Genomic DNA, 23634 nt, shown 5'->3' on the forward strand with positions numbered 1-23634 from the left:
GGTAATCCCCGTCTGTTCGTGAACGGGAACGAGTCAGGCTAATCAGATTTTTAATTTCCTACAAAGAACCTTCACCTAATTAAACTGTACCCCCATAAAGTGGGGGCACTTCTCTCATTCGATTCTAATCTTGAATGGAGATATTTTGTATAGCTTCGTTCCTAGACTAATTAAAGAGGCCTGGTATGTGGTAGGAGCCTAGGATAGAACATGTAACCATTTTGGGATGATAATGATAATGAACAAAATGTGGCGCTAAAGAAACAACCTATTTGATATGTAAATCTAGGCTATAAGAGTACAGCTTCCTTTGTTCTTGAAAATGTAACCTTTATTTAACTAGGCAAGCCAGTTGAAGAACAAATTATTATTTACAATGACGGCCTACACCGGCTAAACCCGGACGACGCTGGGCCAATTGTGCGCCGCCCCATGGGACTCCCAATCACAGCCGGTTGTGATACAGCCTGGATTCAAACCAAGGTGTCTGTAGTGACACCTCAAGCACTGAGATGCAGTGCCTTAGACCACTGCGCCACTCGGGAGGCCAACGGGCTTTTTGATTCATGTTTTTGATTCATTCATTCAAGTTCATTGAGAAATATCCTACTTTGTTGGACACCATTGAGCTATAAATAGCATGTTTCCGCTCAATAATTATATAGAACATTATTTGCCTATGCAAATCAGGCGGGCATGTTTAAATTGTCAGAGGGCGTCCTTCTGTGGCAGTTCACGGTACTACAAATACAAATCCTCTACTCTAGGCCTGCTCTATTCTATTCTGCAGTTCCCTCATCCAGAAACAAGGGCTCATTGGGGTTCTATATAGAACCTATTGGTTCTGTATAGAACCATTTCTTATAAGAGTGTAGCCAACATGTTGTACACAGCGATTGGATGACAAGATGTTTTGTGGGTCTCAAGCTTTCTGTCTTCTCACCCTGTTAGTGACTTCCTCAGTCAGAGCAGCCTACATGATTGGATAATAGGGAACCATCATTCAGTGTTGGGGCTGTGTGTAGCCCTGCATGAGGATATAGAGGAGATGAAAAGGTTGGGACTGAATTGGCCACTGAAAAGCTTCTGGTGTCTACTTTTATTTATTTATTTTTATTTCACCTTTATTTAACCAGGTAGGCTAGTTGAGAACAAGTTCTCATTTACAACTGTGACTTGGAGACCTGGACCTACTACCGTTATGCCCTTGAGCAAGGCACTTATTCTGTAACACAGGATGACTCTCAAAAGACAGCAAGGCACATCTCTGACATTCTGTCCATTGCAGCACCTGTCTCTGAAGTTATGCTGGCCCAGGACATATCTCCTACCATCCTCCTCTCTTCAAGTCATGGGGACTAGCCCAAGACATATCATCTCTTATCCTCCTCTCTTCAAGTCATGGGGGCTAGCCCAGGACATATCTTCAACCATCCTCCTCTCTTCAAGTCATGGGGACTAGCCCAGGACATATCTCTTACCATCCTCCTCCAAGTCATGGGGGCTAGCCCAGGACATATCTTCAACCATCCTCCTCTCTTCAAGTCATGGGGGCTAGCCCAGGACATATCTCCTACCATCCTCCTCTCTTCAAGTCATGGGGACTAGCCCAGGACATATCCCCTACCATCCTCCTATCTTCAAGTCATGGGGACTAGCCCAGGACATATCTTCAGCCATCCTCCTCTCTTCCCTGGTCTTGTCTATTCTCTTCATCTCTCTCGTTCCCTTCTTTCCATCTTCTCAACCCCCCCAAACGCACACACGTCGACAGATCTCCCAACAAGCCAAAACGGGGACCCGAACCAGCTCCCACCACGGCTAAGGATTGTATCCAGGCACTCCGCGTTGCGTCGTGCTTAAGAACAGCCCTTAGCCGTGTTATATTGGCCATATACCACAACCCCTCGGTCCTTATTGCTTAATTGTCCTCTTGGGACAATCCCATACACCAGAGGTTTCCTCAGGAAGGTAGGAGAGGTCAATTTGGGAATAATTCTATGGAATAGTGTATATCCTAGGGTTGGAATATTCCGCTAACTTTCCCAAAATTCCCAGGTTTCCCAGAAATCCCGGTTGGAAGATTCCTGAAATCAGGAGGGAATACACAGGAAATCTAGGAATCCTCCAACCAGGGTGTCTTGAAAACCTGGGAACGTATCAGCGCAACACAAGCTCCAAAGAAAATGGCGTCCCTCGCCGTAACTGCAACGGGATAGGGCCTATCTATTTTTTTTGGGGGGGGGGAATTTTGTTTTAGATAGAAACAATATAGGTTATATATATATATATATATATATATATATATATATATATATATATATATATATTTTGCTAAGATGGCATCCTGCAGCCACACATAGACCTAAACTACAGAAACTAATGCAGCCACACATAGACCTAAACTACAGAAACTAATGCAGCCACACATAGACCTAAACTACAGAAACTAATGCAGCCACACAGACTTAAACTAGGGAAACTAATGCAAAAAGCCAAGATGGTCCCGCCTGGTACGGAAACTGCTCCGCCCACAACCGCAAGGCTCTCCAGCAGGTAGTGAGGTCTGCACAACGCATCACCGGGGGCAAACTACCTGCCCTCCAGGACACCTACACCACCCGATGTCACAGGAAGGCCAAAAAGATAATCAAGGACAACAACCACCCGAGCCACTGCCTGTTCACCCCGCTATCATCCAGAAGGCGATGTCAGTACAGGTGCATCAAAGCTGGAACCGAGAGACTGAAAAACAGCTTCTATCTCAAGGCCATCAAACTGTTAAACAGCCACCACTAACATTGAGTGGCTGCTGCCAACATACTGACTCAACTCCAGCTCACTTTAATAATTTGATGTAATAAATGTATCACTAGTCACTTTAAAAAATGTCACTTTATATAATGTTTACATACCTTATATTACTCATCTCATATGTATATACTGTAATGTATATACTGTACTCTATACCATCTACTGCATCTTGCCTATGCCGCACGGCCATCTCTCATCCATATATTTATATGTACATTTTCTTGATCATTCCTTTACACTTGTGTGTATAAGGTAGTTGTTGTGAAATTGTTAGATTACTTGTTAGATATTACTGCATGGTCGGAACTAGAAGCACAAGCATTTCTCTACACTCGCAGTGACATCTGCTAACCAGGTGTATGTGACCAATAACATCTGCTAACCAGGTGTAGGTGACCATTAACATCTGTTAACCAGGTGTATGTGACCAATAACATCTGCTAACCAGGTGTAGGTGACCATTAACATCTGCTAACCATGTGTATGTGACCAATAACATCTGCTAACCAGGTGTAGGTGACCAATAACATCTGCTAAACAGGTGTATGTGACCAATAACATCTGCTAACCAGGTGTAGGTGACCAATAACATTTGATTTGAAGTGTCTATTGTTGTTTTTATTTATTTGTAGGGGTTGCTACATTTTTTGTTTGGGCAAATCAAATAAGAAATTTTTAACTGGAAATTACAAACTTTAGAAGCCTTTTTGTACCTTGAATACACTACAAGTTTCCATTTCCTGCTGTGCAGGACAATTCTCTGCAACAAAAGTGATCCATTTAAGATCTTACATCTGTAGCTACTTCTGTTAAGTAATTTAGTAGTAGGTTAACAGGTGCGTTCATTCCGGAGCAAGAGGCCTGCATGCGTTCAGTCTGAATAATGCCTCTTCTCCCTTCTCAAGAACCAACCTGTTTTACCACTTTGAAATAGGCCCAACTACACCCTGATGACATGGAGCTGTCAGCTGATCTTCACACAATGTTTAGTTCTGTTGGTTCATGTCTTCACGCAGTAGGCTAGGCACACTCACACTCATTGCTACAGTGCTATAGGCTATGTTGTTGCTCTCCATCTTCTAGACTTCGGCTCCTTCTTGTGTAAGGGAACGTTTTCAGGTGAGTCCCTGTTGTAATTTAGGACCAGTGTTTTCCTAGTTGGCTAAATTACAGCTGGTGTTTCTGTATTTGCTTTTCTGTGGTTCTTTCAAAGATTGGCTAGCGGTATGGTACCGTATCGGAGCATATCTGAAATGATAACGATGAATCGATTTGTCACTTGTCAGACTCGTCAAGTGTAGTCAGGCTCTTCCAACTCTTTTCCATCGTGGTCCAAAGGGCTGCATCTGAAATTGGTTGTATTTCCTCACTGTCAAAATGTACAAAAACAATATTCCTCTATCCATTACTGTTGGAGTTTTCTCTGCTCCCTGACTGTTTCGATGACTGTTAGCAAACTGGATTATAAATGTAGGTCTATTCTCATTTCTACACAGTTTAGATTTTGGTTTTAGACATTTTAAATCAAATCAAATTGTATGTGTTACATCCGCCGAATACAACAGGTGTAGACTTTACTGTGAAATGCTTACTTACATGCCCTAACCAACAATGCAGAGTTAAAAAGTAAGAACATTTGCACATTTTCTTTGGGGCTTATGTTTTTTTCAATGTATTTTTTTTCTTTAAACTTTATTTAACTAGGCAAGTCAGTTAAGAACAAATTCTTATTTACAATTAATAACAATAACAAGGCTATATACAGGGAGTACCAGTACCGAGTCAATGTGCAGGGGTACGAGGCAGGTTATATATATATTTATTTTTTTTCTTCTCTCAAACCACCAGCGGGCTGGATTGAATTGTCTCAAGGCCCGGATCTGGCCCGCTGGCCGCATGTTTCACACCCCTGAACTGGATGCTTTACTAAATATTGTAACATTTGTTTGTTATATGACTGAAATTATTATTATTATCCTATTTGACTATTACTTATTTTATGGAGCTTCTTTAACTGCAGATGGACTCTTTTAATCTGTTAATATCAAGTATTTCAGAGAGTGTCTGCAATTTTAATTAATAAAAACGTTGAACTCGAATTTATTCTTCACACATAAAGATAAGAACCCATGTCTGAAATTATTTTGCAGTGAATTAATGCTGTCTGTCTGTGTAGAAAGGCTATAGTCCTATAATGTCTCACTAAACTATATCCTATATTTCAATGTTATTACAGTACAACAACAGTTCCTTTCTGTACATATGCTGCCATGTGTCATAGCTTGGGTACCAGTTGGTTCAGCTAACATTCTAGACTTTGCACTCATTGTTTCATTGCCAAACATTCTTTGGCACCTAACACAGAGTGAAAGGAGTGGAATGTTATCTAAATAGACTGGTACACAGACTACATGTGGCACTGTGTCAAAGAAGGTGATCTTGATCAATAGAGTCAGATTACGGAGTGGTTTCCCTCTAATCTCCCAACGGTGGAATGAAAGATGCTGGATTACATGAGGGAGAACGGGGAAGCCAACACAGAGAAAGGGAGACTGAAACAAGGGAAGCCAGGGAAAGGAGGCAGGGATTAAAGATGATTTGACCCAGTGTGCATCCCAAATGGCTCCCTATATATACCACTATAGCCTCTAAGTAATGCACTACGTAGGGAATAGGGTGCCATTTGGGAGCGACGCCTAGTTAGGGTTGCTCTACGACCTTGATTCGATGCAGGCTGCACTCTGCACCACCAGACCTGGGTTTACATTCTATTTGAAATCTTTCAAATACTTTAAGTGTTTATTCTAGCCTGCCTAGAGTGCCACATGGGCAGGTTGGCATTTATTGTCATGAATCTTGCCCTGGAGGCAGCTCTGAAGAATGGTCACTAGCTGTCACAGCAACAAAGTCATAAAATTGAATTTTAAACCTTAACCACACTGTTACCACTAATGCCTATAACCCTAACCTTAAATTAAGAACAAAAAGCTTTTTTTAAATTGATTTTTATGACAGACAATTTTGTCTTGGCAGCTAGACTATCCAGTGGAAATCGCTCAGTTCGTCTACAAGGGCAACAATTTGTGACAATAAACGTCAACGTGCACCAGAATCTCAAGACTGATGTAGAGGTTAACAGTGGCTGCTATATATACACCACCCCAGTATGGGTAACAGTGGCTGCTATATATACACCACCCCAGCATGGGTAACAGTGGCTGCTATATATACACCACCCCAGCATGGGTAACAGTGGCTGCTATATATACACCACCCCAGTATGGGTAACAGTGGCTGCTATATATACACCACCCCAGTATGGGTAACAGTGGCTGCTATATATACACCACCCCAGTATGGGTAACAGTGGCTGCTATATATACACCACCCCAGCATGGGTAACAGTGGCTGCTATATATACACCACCCCAGTATGGGTAACAGTGGCTGCTATATATACACCACCCCAGTATGGGTAACAGTGGCTGCTATATATACACCACCCCAGTATGGTTAACAGTGGCTGCTATATATACACCACCCCAGTATGGGTAACAGTGGCTGCTATATATACACCACCCCAGTATGGGTAACAGTGGCTGCTATATATACACCACCCCAGTATGGGTAACAGTGGCTGCTATATATACACCACCCAGCATGGTTAACAGTGGCTGCTATATATACACCACCCAGCATGGTTAACAGTGGCTGCTATATATACACCACCCAGCATGGTTAACAGTGGCTGCTATATATACACCACCCAGTATGGGTAACAGTGGCTGCTATATATACACCACCCCAGTATGGGTAACAGTGGCTGCTATATACACCACCCCAGTATGGGTAACAGTGACTGCTATATATACACCACCCCAGTATGGGTAACAGTGGCTGCTATATATACACCACCCCACTATGGGTAACAGTGGCTGCTATATATACACCACCCCAGTATGGGTAACAGTGGCTGCTATATATACACCACCCCAGTATGGTTAACAGTGGCTGCTATATATACACCACCCCAGTATGGGTAACAGTGGCTGCTATATATACACCACCCCAGTATGGTTAACAGTGGCTGCTATATATACACCACCCCAACATGGGTAACAGTGGCTGCTATATATACACCACCCCAGTATGGGTAACAGTGGCTGCTATATATACACCACCCCAGTATGGTTAACAGTGGCTGCTATATATACACCACCCCAGTATGGTTAACAGTTGCTGCTATATATACACCACCCCAGTATGGTTAACAGTGGCTGCTATATATACACCACCCCAGTATGGGTAACAGTGGCTGCTATATATACACCACCCCAGCATGGTTAACAGTGGCTGCTATATATACACCACCCCAGTATGGTTAACAGTGGCTGCTATATATACACCACCCCAGTATGGGTAACAGTGGCTGCTATATATACACCACCCCAGTATGGGTAACAGTGGCTGCTATATATACACCACCCCAGCATGGGTTTACAGTGGCTGCTATATATACACCACCCCAGCATGGGTAACAGTGGCTGCTATATATACACCACCCCAGTATGGGTAACAGTGGCTGCTATATATACACCACCCCAGTATGGGTAACAGTGGCTGCTATATATACACCACCCCAGCATGGTTAACAGTGGCTGCTATATATACACCACCCCAGCATGGTTAACAGTGGCTGCTATATATACACCACCCCAGCATGGGTAACAGTGGCTGCTATATATACACCACCCCAGCATGGGTTTACAGTGGCTGCTATATATACACCACCCCAGTATGGGTAACAGTGGCTGCTATATATACACCACCCTAACATGGGTAACAGTGGCTGCTATATATACACCACACCTGCATGGGTAACAGTGGCTGCTATATATACACCACCCTAACATGGTTAACAGTGGCTGCTATATATACACCACCCAGCATGGTTAACAGTGGCTGCTATATATACACCACCCCAGTATGGGTAACAGTGGCTGCTATTTATACACCACCCCAGCATGGGTAACAGTGGCTGCTATATATACACTGTTGGTACCAGCACTGTACCAATCTGGACCCCACTGCTATTCTGCATCTATATCCCCCTGTTGTTCACTACTATTCCTGTCTTAATAAAGTGACAATTATGGGGGGAAATATATATTATTATTGTTATTATAATATTATTATAATTAATTTTTTTACATGTGTTTGTTTTTCTTCTTCCAGATGACGGAAGGAAGGATGAAGGCAGACCAGGATGCTCCTCCCCCCTCCCCCGGATTGGAGGGTTTAGCGATCCGGTGTCGGGAAGTGTGTCGGTCGTACGGGAAACTCAAAGTCCTGAGTAACCTCAACTTGACCGTGTCACAGGGACACATGTGAGTAATCCACACTGACATTACAGCAAAATCACGCTTCATGTCCAAATAATATAGAAGTAAGTTAATTGAGTGACAAGTTTTAGACTCTTTATGATGATTTGGACATGAAGCGCGAAAATACTAATATACTGTAGGTACCTTTGACTTGCATTGGATTTGTGCCACATTTGAAACAATGGCCAAGTAAACAAAACCAAAGCATGGATTGCTATCATACCTTGTCCATAGACTGCTTACAGGGTAAGAAACAGGGCCGGTTTACTGAACGAGCATGCAGGGCCCCAGGGCCCCTGTTTTTTTTTGGGGGGGGGGGGGTTATGGGCCCTCTTGAGGTCACAAAATGTGTTTAAATGCAGGAAGTTAGCTGTTTTCCAGGACCCCTGGTAAGGAAACCAATATGTCATTTTTTTATTTGGGTCAACTATCCCTTTAAAGCCTAATGATAGTCTATACTTTTAACAAGTAAACAACATAATTGCATGCTTGCGTTGTGCACTTGCGTATGGTAAAATGTAGGCTTCACTTGGATTTTCACGTGAATCACGCATTGATGTCATTGGACGTTTTATGCGAGTTACAAATAGGATTCAGACCATACTGAGTAATACAGGTAGCAATGCTATCATACTATCATACTATAGTACTATCATACTATCATACAATCATACTATAGTACAGGGATATTCAACTCTGACCCTACGAGGTCCGGAACCTGCTGGTTTTCTGTTATACCTGATCATTAATTACACCCACCTGGTGTCCCAGGTCTAACTCTGTCCCTGACTAGAGGGGAACAATGACAAAAATGCAGTGGAACTGGCTTGGAGGTCCAGAGTTGAGTATGATGGCTATAGTAGATATCTATGGTTTAGCTCTTATGTCCATTCTTTTAACCCAACATTCTGTTCTCTCTTACCTTGCAGCTACGGCCTGCTGGGTCCGAGTGGATGTGGGAAGACCACGCTGTTGAAATGCATTCTGGGAACACTGAAGATCTCCCGAGGGCACATCAGCGTGTTGGGGAAGCCGCCCGCATTTCCTGGACACCAGGTCCCTGGGAGGATGGTGGGGTACATGCCACAGGTAAACTGTTACCTTATAGGTACATTACATACCACAGGTAAAATGTTACCTTATAGCTACACCACATACCACAGGTAAACTGTTACATTATATGTACACTACATACCACAGGTAAACAGTAGAACATACTCCACAGTAAGTCCTTATTCACAAAGCGTCTTACTCGTGTTTAAGGGAGATGTTGTATGTTCAGATGAGCTTACCTCCTTACCTCCTCAGCAGCTGCAGGAAACACACAGCTACAGGCAGACTCAGCCTGTTGACAGGTGTGGCACAGATACAGTAGAAGAAGGAGCACGGTGTGGCACAGATACAGTAGAAGGAGACAGGTGTGGCACAGATACAGTAGAAGAAGGAGACAGGTGTGGCACAGATACAGTAGAAGAAGACAGGTTTGGCACAGATACAGTAGAAGAAGGAGACAGGTGTGGCACAGATACAGTAGAAGAAGGAGCACGGTGTGGCACATATACAGTAGAAGAAGACAGGTGTGGCACAGATACAGTAGAAGAAGGAGACAGGTGTGGCACGGATACAGTAGAAGAAGGAGCACGGTGTGGCACAGATACAGTAGAAGAAGACAGGTGTGGCACAGATACAGTAGAAGAAGGAGCACGGTGTGGCACAGATACAGTAGAAGGAGACAGGTGTGGCACAGATACAGTAGAAGAAGGAGACAGGTGTGGCACAGATACAGTAGAAGAAGGAGACAGGTGTGGCACAGATACAGTAGAAGAAGACAGGTGTGGCACAGATACAGTAGAAGAAGGAGACAGGTGTGGCACAGATACAGCAGAAGGAGACAGGTGTGGCACAGATACAGTAGAAGGAGGAGACAGGTGTGGCACAGATACAGTAGAAGAAGGAGACAGGTGTGGCACAGATACAGTAGAAGGAGACAGGTGTGGCACATACAGTAGAAGAAGAAGACAGGTGTGGCACAGATACAGTAGAAGAAGGAGCACGGTGTGGCACAGATACAGTAGAAGGAGACAGGTGTGGCACAGATACAGTAGAAGGAGACAGGTGTGGCACAGATACAGTAGAAGAAGGAGACAGGTGTGGCACAGATACAGTAGAAGGAGACAGGTGTGGCACAGATACAGTAGAAGAAGAAGACAGGTGTGGCACAGATACAGTAGAAGAAGGAGACAGGTGTGGCACAGATACAGTAGAAGGAGACAGGTGTGGCACAGATACAGTAGAAGAAGAAGACAGGTGTGGCACAGATACAGTAGAAGAAGGAGACAGGTGTGGCACAGATACAGTAGAAGAAGGAGACAGGTGTGGCACAGATACAGTAGAAGGAGACAGGTGTGGCACAGATACAGTAGAAGGAGACAGGTGTTGCACAGATACAGTAGAAGGAGACAGGTGTGGCACAGATACAGTAGAAGGAGACAGGTGTGGCACAGATACAGTAGAAGGAGACAGGTGTGGCACAGATACAGTAGAAGAAGGAGACAGGTGTGGCACAGATACAGTAGAAGAAGGAGACAGGTGTGGCACAGATACAGTAGAAGGAGACAGGTGTGGCACAGATACAGTAGAAGAAGGAGACAGGTGTGGCACAGATACAGTAGAAGAAGGAGACAGGTGTGGCACAGATACAGTAGAAAGAGACAGGTGTGGCACAGATACAGTAGAAGAAGGAGCACGGTGTGGCACAGATACAGTAGAAGAAGACAGATGTGGCACAGATACAGTAGAAGAAGGAGACAGGTGTGGCACAGATACAGTAGAAGGAGACAGGTGTGGCACAGATACAGTAGAAGAAGGAGACAGGTGTGGCACAGATACAGTAGAAGGAGACAGGTGTGGCACAGATACAGTAGAAGGAGACAGGTGTGGCACAGATACAGTAGAAGAAGGAGACAGGTGTGGCACAGATACAGTAGAAGAAGGAGACAGGTGTGGCACAGATACAGTAGAAGGAGACAGATGTGGCACAGATACAGTAGAAGAAGGAGACAGGTGTGGCACAGATACAGTAGAAGAAGGAGACAGGTGTGGCACAGATACAGTAGAAGGAGACAGGTGTGGCACAGATACAGTAGAAGAAGGAGCATGGTGTGGCACAGATACAGTAGAAGAAGACAGGTGTGGCACAGATACAGTAGAAGAAGGAGACAGGTGTGGCACAGATACAGTAGAAGGAGACAGGTGTGGCACAGATACAGTAGAAGAAGGAGACAGGTGTGGCACAGATACAGTAGAAGGAGACAGGTGTGGCACAGATACAGTAGAAGAAGGAGACAGGTGTGGCACAGATACAGTAGAAGAAGGAGACAGGTGTGGCACAGATACAGTAGAAGGAGACAGGTGTGGCACAGATACAGTAGAAGGAGACAGGTGTGGCACAGATACAGTAGAAGGAGACAGGTGTGGCACAGATACAGTAGAAGGAGACAGGTGTGGCACAGATACAGTAGAAGAAGGAGACAGGTGTGGCACAGATACAGTAGAAGAAGGAGACAGGTGTGGCACAGATACAGTAGAAGGAGACAGGTGTGGCACAGATACAGTAGAAGAAGGAGACAGGTGTGGCACAGATAAAGTAGAAGGAGACAGGTGTGGCACAGATACAGTAGAAAGAGACAGGTGTGGCACAGATACAGTAGAAGGAGACAGGTGTGGCACAGATACAGTAGAAGAAGAAGACAGGTGTGGCACAGATACAGTAGAAGGAGGAGACAGGTGTGGCACAGATACAGTAGAAGAAGACAGGTGTGGCACAGATACAGTAGAAGAAGGAGACAGGTGTGGCACAGATACAGTAGAAGAAGGAGCACGGTGTGGCACAGATACAGTAGAAGAAGACAGGTGTGGCACAGATACAGTAGAAGGAGACAGGTGTGGCACAGATACAGTAGTAGAAGGAGACAGGTGTGGCACAGATACAGTAGAAGAAGGAGACAGGTGTGGCACAGATAAAGTAGAAGGAGACAGGTGTGGCACAGATACAGTAGAAGAAGGAGCACGGTGTGGCACAGATACAGTAGAAGGAGACAGGTGTGGCACAGATACAGTAGAAGAAGGAGACAGGTGTGGCACAGATACAGTAGAAGAAGGAGACAGGTGTGGCACAGATACAGTAGAAGAAGGAGACAGGTGTGGCACAGATACAGTAGAAGAAGGAGACAGGTGTGTCACAGATACAGTAGAAGGAGACAGGTGTGGCACAGATACAGTAGAAGAAGGAGACAGGTGTGGCACAGATACAGTAGAAGAAGGAGACAGGTGTGGCACAGATACAGTAGAAGGAGACAGGTGTGGCACAGATACAGTAGAAGAAGGAGACAGGTGTGGCACAGATACAGTAGAAGAAGGAGACAGGTGTGGCACAGATACAGTAGAAGGAGACAGGTGTGGCACAGATACAGTAGAAGAAGGAGACAGGTGTGGCACAGATACAGTAGAAGAAGGAGACAGGTGTGGCACAGATACAGTAGAAGGAGACAGGTGTGGCACAGATACAGTAGAAGAAGGAGACAGGTGTGGCACAGATACAGTAGAAGAAGGAGACAGGTGTCTCGATGGATGTATAAATTTGAAGCATTCGTTTAGAACTTCTTCTCACCACCAAATTTGATGAGAGAAAGTCCAGTGGCGGGAAGTGGGAGATGGAGCTAGATGAAACTTGGCCGACATTCTGCTAATTCCTCATTGATGAAACATTCGATCTCAATACAGTTTTCTGTTCTCAAAACTAGAAGCTGTTATGAATAGAGGACAGACTTTTATAGGTTTGACATGTTCTAAAAGTTTTTTTAAATGTTGTTTAAGAGTGCAAGGGCGAATTGAGATATGCGGAACGCCATGGTAACTAGATTAGATGTGTATTTTCACCCGCTAGCCAATCAGTTACTTAGGAATAGAGTCATAGCCGGGGTGTGTCATCCTCCATGGTCCTTGGTTAAGGTTAGGGTTAATGTTAGGGTTCGGGTTCGGGTTAGGTAAGGGTTAAGGTTAGGGTAAGGGTAGTGGTTACGGTTAAGGTTAAGGTAAGGGGTTAGGGGTTAAGGTTAAAGGGACATTTAAAAAAAAATCACCTTGGGCCTTCTGAGTGGCGCAGTGGTCAAAGGTGTCACTACAGACCCTGGTCCAATCCTAGGCTGTGTCGCAGCTGGGCCGCGACCGGGAGACCCATGAGGCGGCGCACAATTGGCCCAGCATCGTCCGTGTTAGGGGAGGGTTTGGCCGGCCGGGATGTCCTTGTCCCGTCACGATCTAGCGACTCCTTGTGGCGGGCCGGGCGCAGTGCAAGCTGACTTCGGTCGCCAGCTGGACGGTGTTTCCTCCGACACATTGGTGCGGCTGGCTTCCGGGTTAAGCGAGCAGTGTGTCAAAAAGCAGTGCGGCTTGGCGGGGTCGTGTTTCGGAGGACGCATGACTCTCGACCTTCGCCTCTCCCGAGTCCATACAGGAGTTGCATCGATGGGACTAGACTGTAACTACCAAATGGATATCACTAGATTGGGGAGAAAAAGGGGTTAAAAAGTACACCAATTTAATACTTTTAAAAAAAAGTCCACTTCATGTTCATCATCTCCAGCACCACCACAACATCAACATATGTTAAAATGGAGAGTTTCTATGTTTTGTAGTAAAAAAAATAGAGGAAGATAAGTGTTTTCAATGACATCATCGGTGTGCGTCATGTGATTTTAGCCAATTATGAGCAGGCATTGCCTAGTAATTGTCTACTAATTGTCTACTTATCTTCCTCTATCTTTTTTTACTACAAATCATAGAAACGCGCCATTTTCACATATGTTGATGTTGGGGTGGTGCTGGTGATGATGAATATGAATTTGAGACATTTAAGGGAAGGTTAGGGGGTAGGGGTTAGGGTTGGGGTTAAGGTTAGGGTTAGGGTTATGGTTTAGGGTGGGGATGTCCCAAGGATCCCGGATAGCACTGACCCTTCCCCCATGGTACAGCAGAGGTATCTCGTGTTACTGGCCTGCTGTACTAGACTTCTAACTTTGGCTGGGCATGAGACTCTCCTTTTCACTTAAATGAAACCTGGGCATAAGCAGCACAGCTCTGCAAGAGGTTCACGCTGCTCAGCGTAAAATTACCTTCTGGTTCTATTTCCAAGATTTCAACTAACAGCTCACAGCCGAACACTTGATTAACACAACACACCAAAACACAACACATACCATGACATAACATTGTGTTTCTTCTTTAGGACCTGGCGTTGTACAATGAGTTTTCTATCAGTGACACTCTGACGTTCTTTGGACGGATCCACGGCCTGTCAGCTACGGACACCCAGGCACGCATGGACTTCCTGGTGGACTTCCTGGACCTACCTCACAACAGCAGCCTGGTTGGAAAACTCAGGTAATTAGGGTTGCAAAATTCCAGTATCTTTCCCAAAGTTCCCAGAATTTCCAGAAACCTTTCCTTCAGCTTTCGGAGCATTGTTAACTCGATGCCATTTTATTTACGAGCTGGAATAGATCATACTCCATGCTAGCTCCTTTTAAAATAAACAACTTTACATATACAACAGGGTGGTTCCACTAAATAAGTGCCTTTCGCATCCCTTTGATATTTATATTTTAAGTGCAAGTTGTGCACCAATATTGAATTTTAAAAGCCTGTGATATCAAATGAAGTGTGTTTTAATATAGACCACATACATTTTTAATATGAATAAAGGCATACTAATGTGCCATAATTCTGCATTGTGACATGTCCCTCCGTCAACCCTAGGAAGATGTTAACCCACTTAACCCCAGTATTTCTCCAAGTTTCACCATCATTGTAAGTCCTAGTTATGTTGTTGTTCTGACAGTCATTTCTGGAGATTATTATTTATTTAATGTGTTTAGTGATTCATTTACTTCTGTCCCTCATTTTAAGGTCAACCTTGTTACGTGAACTGACCTCTTTTAATATAGTGAAACTATTTATTTTTAAATATATTTTTTTCAAAATAATCATTGAACATCTAATTGTCAAATCACAGAGTAAAAACAGGTGAGCTGTTTCTACTCTTTTTATCCATGTTCTGGTGTTTTGTGGTGGGAAACGGCTTGCGTTCTGGTGTTTTGTGGTGGGAAACGGCATGGCAGCTAGACTTTGGGGTGACCATCGCTAATTGTGAATGGGAAACTATTCCCATTAATGCCCCAAAAATTATGATATTCCATTTAAAATTATAAATAAATTACAAACTACACTTGTCCCAAATATAAGCAGGACTTGGTACTTATGCACATGGCTTCTGACACTGTCCTGTAGTTAATGACTTCGGGAAAAGAGGTGGAAAGGGACATTTCAAACATTTTGGTCTCTCCAGTTGGTCTATAGGGGGTTTTAATCTCCTACCCCTGTGCCTAGACTATGTCTGAGTCCCAAATGGGACCATATCCCCAGTATAGTGCACTACTTTTGACCAGTAGTGCACTATATAGGAAATAGGGTGCCGTTTGGGACTCAGTATATCTCACTTTGATCTGAGAGAAAAGTAGGCTACAACCAAGAGAGATAGAAAGAGAAGGAAACTGTTTCCCCCTGAGGAGGTTTATGTTTGTTTGTCACGGGCTTCTGTCATGTAAAAATGCTGTGGAGTCAGCCGGCCTTGTCTGAAACGAGGTAGGCGTTATGCAACAGACATTTGTCAAGCTGTCAATGCCAAAAAGAAGGCTCCCTCACTTCCATCAAAACAACTCCTCAATGATTGCTTATTACTCTTAGATGTAAGAGTAAGAGTACATAGCAAACTGGCCAGTGTTACCTGGCGTTGATTATTCAGTGTAACATTTCTAGTGTTGATTCAGGAGTTAAATTAACACTCGGTGGTGTTAAATATCCCCAGTGTTGGTGTTAATAATCAGAGTTGCTGAAATGGTTGTTCCAGTTTATTGCTTTAGGTAGTCTGATATTTTAGTCTTCCCAACTCTGGCAGTAATTCACAATGCAGGTTGCATGTGAATAAAAATTCAAAATGTTGGATATCCTCTGCTCTGGCTGGATTTCAGTAGGAATGACACATCACTTTGCAAGCCAGCATAATGTGACTTGCAGAACTTGATGTGGCCTGTAAACCATGAGTTGTAGGCCACTCTATTAGGGTAAAATTAGGCCTCCAAAATAAGGCATTAAGAAATATGTATTGTATTGTCTTAAAGGGATACTTCAGGATTTTGGCAGAGGCCCTTTACGTTTTTATGTCTCTGTGTCCAGTATGAAGGAAGTTAGAGGTAGTTTCGTGAGCCACTAGCGTTAGAACAATGACTGGAATTCTATGGGAATCTACTAGCATTGTCAAAATGCCGAAGTATCCCTTTAAATAATTTGTATTTAATGACAGCATATTCACTTAGGACAGGGATGGGCAACTGGCAGCCCATGTAGATGAACAGTTCCTCACTTCAATCAATCAATCAATCAAATGTATTTATAAAGCCCTTCTTACTTCAGCTGATGTCACAATGTGCTGTACAGAAACCCAGCCTAAAACCCCAAACAGCAAGCAATGCAGGTGTAGAAGCACAGTGGCTAGGAAAAACTCCCTAGAAAGGCCAGAACCTAGGAAGAAACCTAGAGAGGAACCAAGCTATGAGGGGTGGTCAGTCCCAGTATCCTGTCTGTACAGAACCAACAGCTCTCTGTCCTGTGTGTGTGTGTGTGTGTGTGTGTGTGTGTGTGTGTGTGTGTGTGTGTGTGTGTGTGTGTGTGTGTGTGTGTGTGTGTGTGTGTGTGTGTGTGTGTGTGTGTGTGTGTGTGTGTGTGTGTGTGTGTGTGTGTGTGTTTACAGCGGAGGGCAGAAACGGAGGGTGTCTCTAGGAGCAGCCTTACTTCAGAACCCCCAGTTATTGATTCTGGATGAACCCACAGTCGGGGTGGACCCTGTGCTGAGAGCCAAGTATGTACTGGACACCCACACACACACTCATCCAACCAAAACCAAACTGTGAAAACCCAACTATTCTACCCAACCTCATGCCTTCAAAGACCAGTCTCACACCTTTGAGTGCTGATCTAGGATCAGATCCCTCCTCTTATTCATTAGGATTTGAAAGGATAAATTGATCCTAGACCAGCACTCTGAGATGTTTCATGGATAAAGAAAACCCAACCAGGTCATTGTTTCCCAGGTAACCCAGGCAGGTCATCAGGCTAAGACTGCATCCCAGATGGCCCCTTATTCCCTATGTGGTGAACTACTTTAGACCGGGGCCCCAGAGGGTGCCTTTTGGGGGCCCAGAGGGTGCCTTTTGGGGGCCCATATGGTGCCTTTTGGGGGTCCAGAGGGTGCCTTTTGGTGGTCCATGGGGGTGCTTTTTGAGGGCCCAGAGTGTGCCTTTTGTGGGCCCATATGATGTTGCCCTTAAACTGAGTTGTGTCATGTGTCCCTGTAGGATCTGGCAGCATCTAGTAGAGATTGTGAAAACTGGAAAAGTATCAGTCGTCATCACCACTCACTACATCGAGGAGGCCAGGCAAGCCAATGTGGTAAGATACAGTCTATATACGGCAAGCCAATGTGGTAAGATACAGTCTATATACATGATAACTACCTACTGATAGACACTACATCGAGGAGGCCAGGCAAGCCAATGTGGTAAGATACAGTCTGTATACATGATAACTACCTACTGATAGACAACCTCCTGATAGACAACCTCCTACTGATAGACAACTACTTACTGATAGACAACTACTTACTGATAGACAACTACCTACTGATAGACAACTACTTACTGATAGACAACTACCTACTGATACTGATAGACAAACCTCCTGATAGACAACCTCCTACTGATAGACAACTACCTACTGATAGACAACTACCTACTGATAGACAACTACCTACTGATAGACAACTACCTACTGATAGACAACTACTTACTGATAGACAACTACCTACTGATAGACAACTACCTACTAATAGACAACTACCTACTGATAGACAACTACTTACTGATAGACAACTACCTACTGATACTGATAGACAAACCTCCTGATAGACAACCTCCTACTGATAGACAACCTCCTACTAATAGACAACTACCTACTAATAGACAACTACCTACTGATAGACAACTACCTACTGATAGACAACTACCTGTTGATACTGATAGACAACCTCCTACTGATAGACAACTACCTACAGATACTGATAGACAACTACTTGTTGATACTGATAGACAACTACCTACTGATAGACAGCTACTTACTGATAGACAACTACCTACTGATACTGATAGACAACTACTTGTTGATACTGATAGACAACTACCTACTGATAGACAACTACCTACTGATAGACAACTACCTACTGATAGACAACTACCTACTGATAGACAACTACCTACTGATATACAAGTACCTACTGATAGACAACTACCTACTAATAGACAACTACCTACTGATACTGATAGACAACTACCTACTAATAGACAACTACCTACTGATAGACAACTACCTACTGATACTGATAGACAACTACCTACTGATAGACAAATACCTACTGATACTGATAGACAACTACCTACTGATAGACAAATACCTACTGATACTGATAGACAACTACCAACTGATAGACAACTACCTACTGATAGGCACCTACCTACTGATAGACAACTACCTACTGATAGACAACTACCTACTGATACTGATAGACAACTACCTACTGATAGACAAATACCTACTGATAGACAACTACCTACTGATAGACAAGTACCTACTGATAGACAACTACCTACTGATAGACAAGTACCTACTGATAGACAACTACCTACTGATAGACAAGTACCTACTGATAGACAACTACCTACTGATAGACAACTACCTACAGATAGACAACTACCTACAGATAGACAACTACCTACTGATAGACAACTACCTACTGATAGACACCTACCTACTGATAGACAACAACCTACTAATAGACAACTACCTATTAATAGACAACTACCTACTGATAGACACCTACCTACTGATACTGATAGACAACTACCTACTGATAGACAAATACCTACTGATACTGATAGACAACTACCAACTGATAGACAACTACCTACTGATAGGCACCTACCTACTGATAGACAACTACCTACTGATAGACAACTACCTACTGATAGACAACTACCTACTGATAGGCAACTACCTACTGATACTGATAGACAACTACCTACTGATAGACAAATACCTATTAATAGACAACAACCTACTGATAGACAACTACCTACTGATAGGCAACTACCTACTGATACTGATAGACAACTACCTACTGATAGACAACTACCTACTGATAGGCAACTACCTACTGATACTGATAGACAACTACCTACTGATAGACAAATACCTATTAATAGACAACAACCTACTGATAGACAGCTACCTATTAATAGACAACTACCTATTAATAGACAACTACCTACTGATAGACAACTACCTACTGATAGACAACTACCTACTGATAGACAACCTCCTGATAGACAACCTCCTACTGATAGACAATTACCTACTGATAGACAACTACCTACTGATAGACAATTACCTACTGATAGACAACTACCTACTGATAGACAACTACCTACTGATAGACAACCTCCTGATAGACAACCTCCTGATAGACAACTACCTACTGATAAACAACTACCTACTAATAGACAACTACCTACTGATAGACAACTACTTACTGATAGACAACTACCTACTGATACTGATAGACAAACCTCCTGATAGACAACCTCCTACTGATAGACAACCTCCTACTAATAGACAACTACCTACTGATAGACAACTACCTACTGATAGACAACTACCTGTTGATACTGATAGACAACTACCTACTGATAGACAACTACCTGTTGATACTGATAGACAACCTCCTACTGATAGACAACTACCTACAGATACTGATAGACAACTACTTGTTTATACTGATAGACAACTACCTACTGATAGACAGCTACTTACTGATAGACAACTACCTACTGATACTGATAGACAACTACCTACTGATAGACAACTACCTGTTGATACTGATAGACAACTACCTACTGATAGACAGCTACTTACTGATAGACAACTACCTACTAATAGACAACTACCTACTGATAGACAACTACCTACTGATAGACAACTACCTACTGATAGACAACTACCTACTGATAGACAACTACCTACTGATAGACAACTACCTGTTGATACTGATAGACAACCTCCTACTGATAGACAACTACCTACAGATACTGATAGACAACTACTTGTTTATACTGATAGACAACTACCTACTGATAGACAGCTACTTACTGATAGACAACTACCTACTGATACTGATAGACAACTACCTACTGATAGACAACTACCTGTTGATACTGATAGACAACTACCTACTGATAGACAGCTACTTACTGATAGACAACTACCTACTGATAGACAACTACCTACTGATAGACAACTACTTACTGATAGACAACTACCTACTAATACTGATAGACAGCTACCTACTGATAGACAACTACCTACTGATAGACAACTACCTACTGATAGACAACGACCTACTGATAGACAACTACCTACTGATAGACAACTACCTACTGATAGACAACTACCTACTGATAGACAACTACCTGTTGATACTGATAGACAACCTCCTACTGATAGACAACTACCTACAGATACTGATAGACAACTACTTGTTTATACTGATAGACAACTACCTACTGATAGACAGCTACTTACTGATAGACAACTACCTACTGATACTGATAGACAACTACCTACTGATAGACAACTACCTGTTGATACTGATAGACAACTACCTACTGATAGACAGCTACTTACTGATAGACAACTACCTACTGATAGACAACTACCTACTGATAGACAACTACTTACTGATAGACAACTACCTACTGATAGACAACTACTTACTGATAGACAACTACCTACTAATACTGATAGACAGCTACCTACTGATAGACAACTACCTACTAATAGACAACTACCTACTGATAGACAACTACCTACTGATAGACAACTACCTACTGATAGACAACTACTTACTGATAGACAACTACCTACTGATAGACAGCTACTTACTGATAGACAACTACCTCCTGATAGACAACCTACTGATAGACAACTACCTACTGATAGACAACTACCTGTTGATAGACAACTACCTACTGATAGACAACTACCTACTGATAGACAGCTACCTACTAATAGACAACTCTCTATTCTATATACATGCAATATGTTTTCAGATCTGAGCAAACATTGGTTGTCTCTATACTGTCTCTATACACTATCACAGTCTCTATACTGTCTCTATACTCTATAACAGTCTCTATACTGCCTCTATACACTATAACAGTCTCTATACTCTATAACAGTCTCTGTACTCTATAACAGTCTCTATACTGTCTCTATACTCTATAACAGTCTCTATACTGTCTCTATACACTATAACAGTCTCTATACTCTGAAACAGTCTCTATACTGTCTCTATACACTATAACAGTCTCTATACTCTACAACAGTCTCTATACCGTCTCTATACTCTATAACAGTCTCTATACTGTCTATACTTTATAACAGTCTCTATACTGTCTCTATACTCTATAACAGTCTCTATACTGTCTCTATACTCTACACCAGTCTCTATACTGTCTCTATACTCTATAACAGTCTCTATATTCTGTAACAGTCTCTATACTGTCTCTATACTCTATAACAGTCTCTATACTCTATAAGAGTCTCTATACTGTCTCTATGCTCTATAACAGTCTCTATACTGCCTCTATACTCTATAACAGTCTCTATACTGTCTCTATACTCTACAACAGTCTCTATACAGTCTCTATACTCTACAAGAGTCTCTATACTGTCTCTATGCTCTATAACAGTCTCTATACTGTCTCTATACTCTATAACAGTCTCTATATTCTATAACAGTATCTATACTCTCTCTATACTCTATAACAGTCTCTATACTGTCTCTGTACTCTATAACTGTCTCTATACACTATACCAGTCTCTATACTGTCTCTATACTCTACAAAAGTCTCTATACTGTCTCTATACTCTATAACAGTCTCTATACTTTATAACAGTATCTATACTCTCTCTATACTCTATAACAGTCTCTATACTGTCTCTATACTCTACACCAGTCTCTATACTGTCTCTATACTCTATAACAGTCTCTATATTCTATAACAGTCTCTATACTGTCTCTATACTCTATAACAGTCTCTATACTCTATAAGAGTCTCTATACTGTCTCTATGCTCTATAACAGTCTCTATACTGCCTCTATACTCTATAACAGTCTCTATACTGTCTCTATACTCTACAACAGTCTCTATACTGTCTCTATACTCTATAACAGTCTCTATACTTTATAACAGTATCTATACTCTCTCTATACTCTATAACAGTCTCTATACTGTCTCTGTACTCTATAACTGTCTCTATACACTATACCAGTCTCTATACTGTCTCTATACTCTACAAAAGTCTCTATACTGTCTCTATACTCTATAACAGTCTCTATACTTTATAACAGTATCTATACTCTCTCTATACTCTATAACAGTCTCAATACTGTCTCTGTACTCTATAACTGTCTCTATACACTATACCAGTATCTATACTGTCGCTATACTCTACAACAGTCTCTATACCGTCTCTATACTCTATAACAGTCTCTATACTGTCTATAATTCATAACAGTCTCTATACTGTCTCTGTACTCTATAACAGTCTCTATACTGTCTCTATACTCTACAAAAGTCTCTATAATGTCTCTATACTCTATAACAGTCTCTATACTCTATAACAGTCTCTATACTCTATAACAGTCTCTATACTGTCTCTATACTCTATAGCAGTCTCTATACTGTCTCTATACTCTATAGCAGTCTCTATACTGTCTCTGTACTCTATAACAGTCTCTATACTGTCTCTATACTCTACAACAGTCTCTATACTGTCTCTATACTCTATAACAGTCCTTATACTGTCTCTATACTCTACACCAGTCTCTATACTGTCTCTATACTCTATAACAGTCTCTATACTGTCTCTATGCTCTATAACAGTCTCTACACTGTCTATATACTCTATAACAGTCTCTATACTGTCTATACTCTACACCAGTCTCTATACTGTCTCTATACTCTATAACTGTCTCTATACTGTCTCTGTACTCTATAACAGTCTCTATACTGTCTCTATAACAGTCTCTATACTGTCTCTATAACAGTCTCTATAATGTCTCTATACTCTATAACAGTCTCTATACTGTCTCTATACTCTATAACAGTCTCTATACTCTATAGCAGTCTCTATACTGTCTCTATACTCTA

At 42.4% G+C, this 23634-nt stretch overlaps 1 protein-coding gene across 1 annotated transcript in view; it reads left to right on the forward strand.

Annotated features, from left to right (window-relative positions):
- Positions 1 to 49: 49 nt before the first annotated feature.
- LOC129862237 (ABC transporter G family member 23-like) overlaps positions 50 to 23634 on the forward strand; it is a 32631-nt gene continuing 9046 nt past the window's right edge. Inside the window, exons 1-6 of the mRNA XM_055933728.1 lie at positions 50 to 3933; positions 8049 to 8200; positions 9127 to 9286; positions 14484 to 14638; positions 17064 to 17171; positions 17668 to 17761. Coding sequence (XP_055789703.1) covers positions 8049 to 8200; positions 9127 to 9286; positions 14484 to 14638; positions 17064 to 17171; positions 17668 to 17761 — 669 coding nt within the window. The 5' untranslated portion in view covers positions 50 to 3933. The remainder of the gene's footprint in view (positions 3934 to 8048; positions 8201 to 9126; positions 9287 to 14483; positions 14639 to 17063; positions 17172 to 17667; positions 17762 to 23634) is intronic.

The sequence above is a fragment of the Salvelinus fontinalis genome, chromosome 1 (assembly GCF_029448725.1).
Source record: "Salvelinus fontinalis isolate EN_2023a chromosome 1, ASM2944872v1, whole genome shotgun sequence".
NCBI lineage: Eukaryota > Metazoa > Chordata > Actinopteri > Salmoniformes > Salmonidae > Salvelinus > Salvelinus fontinalis.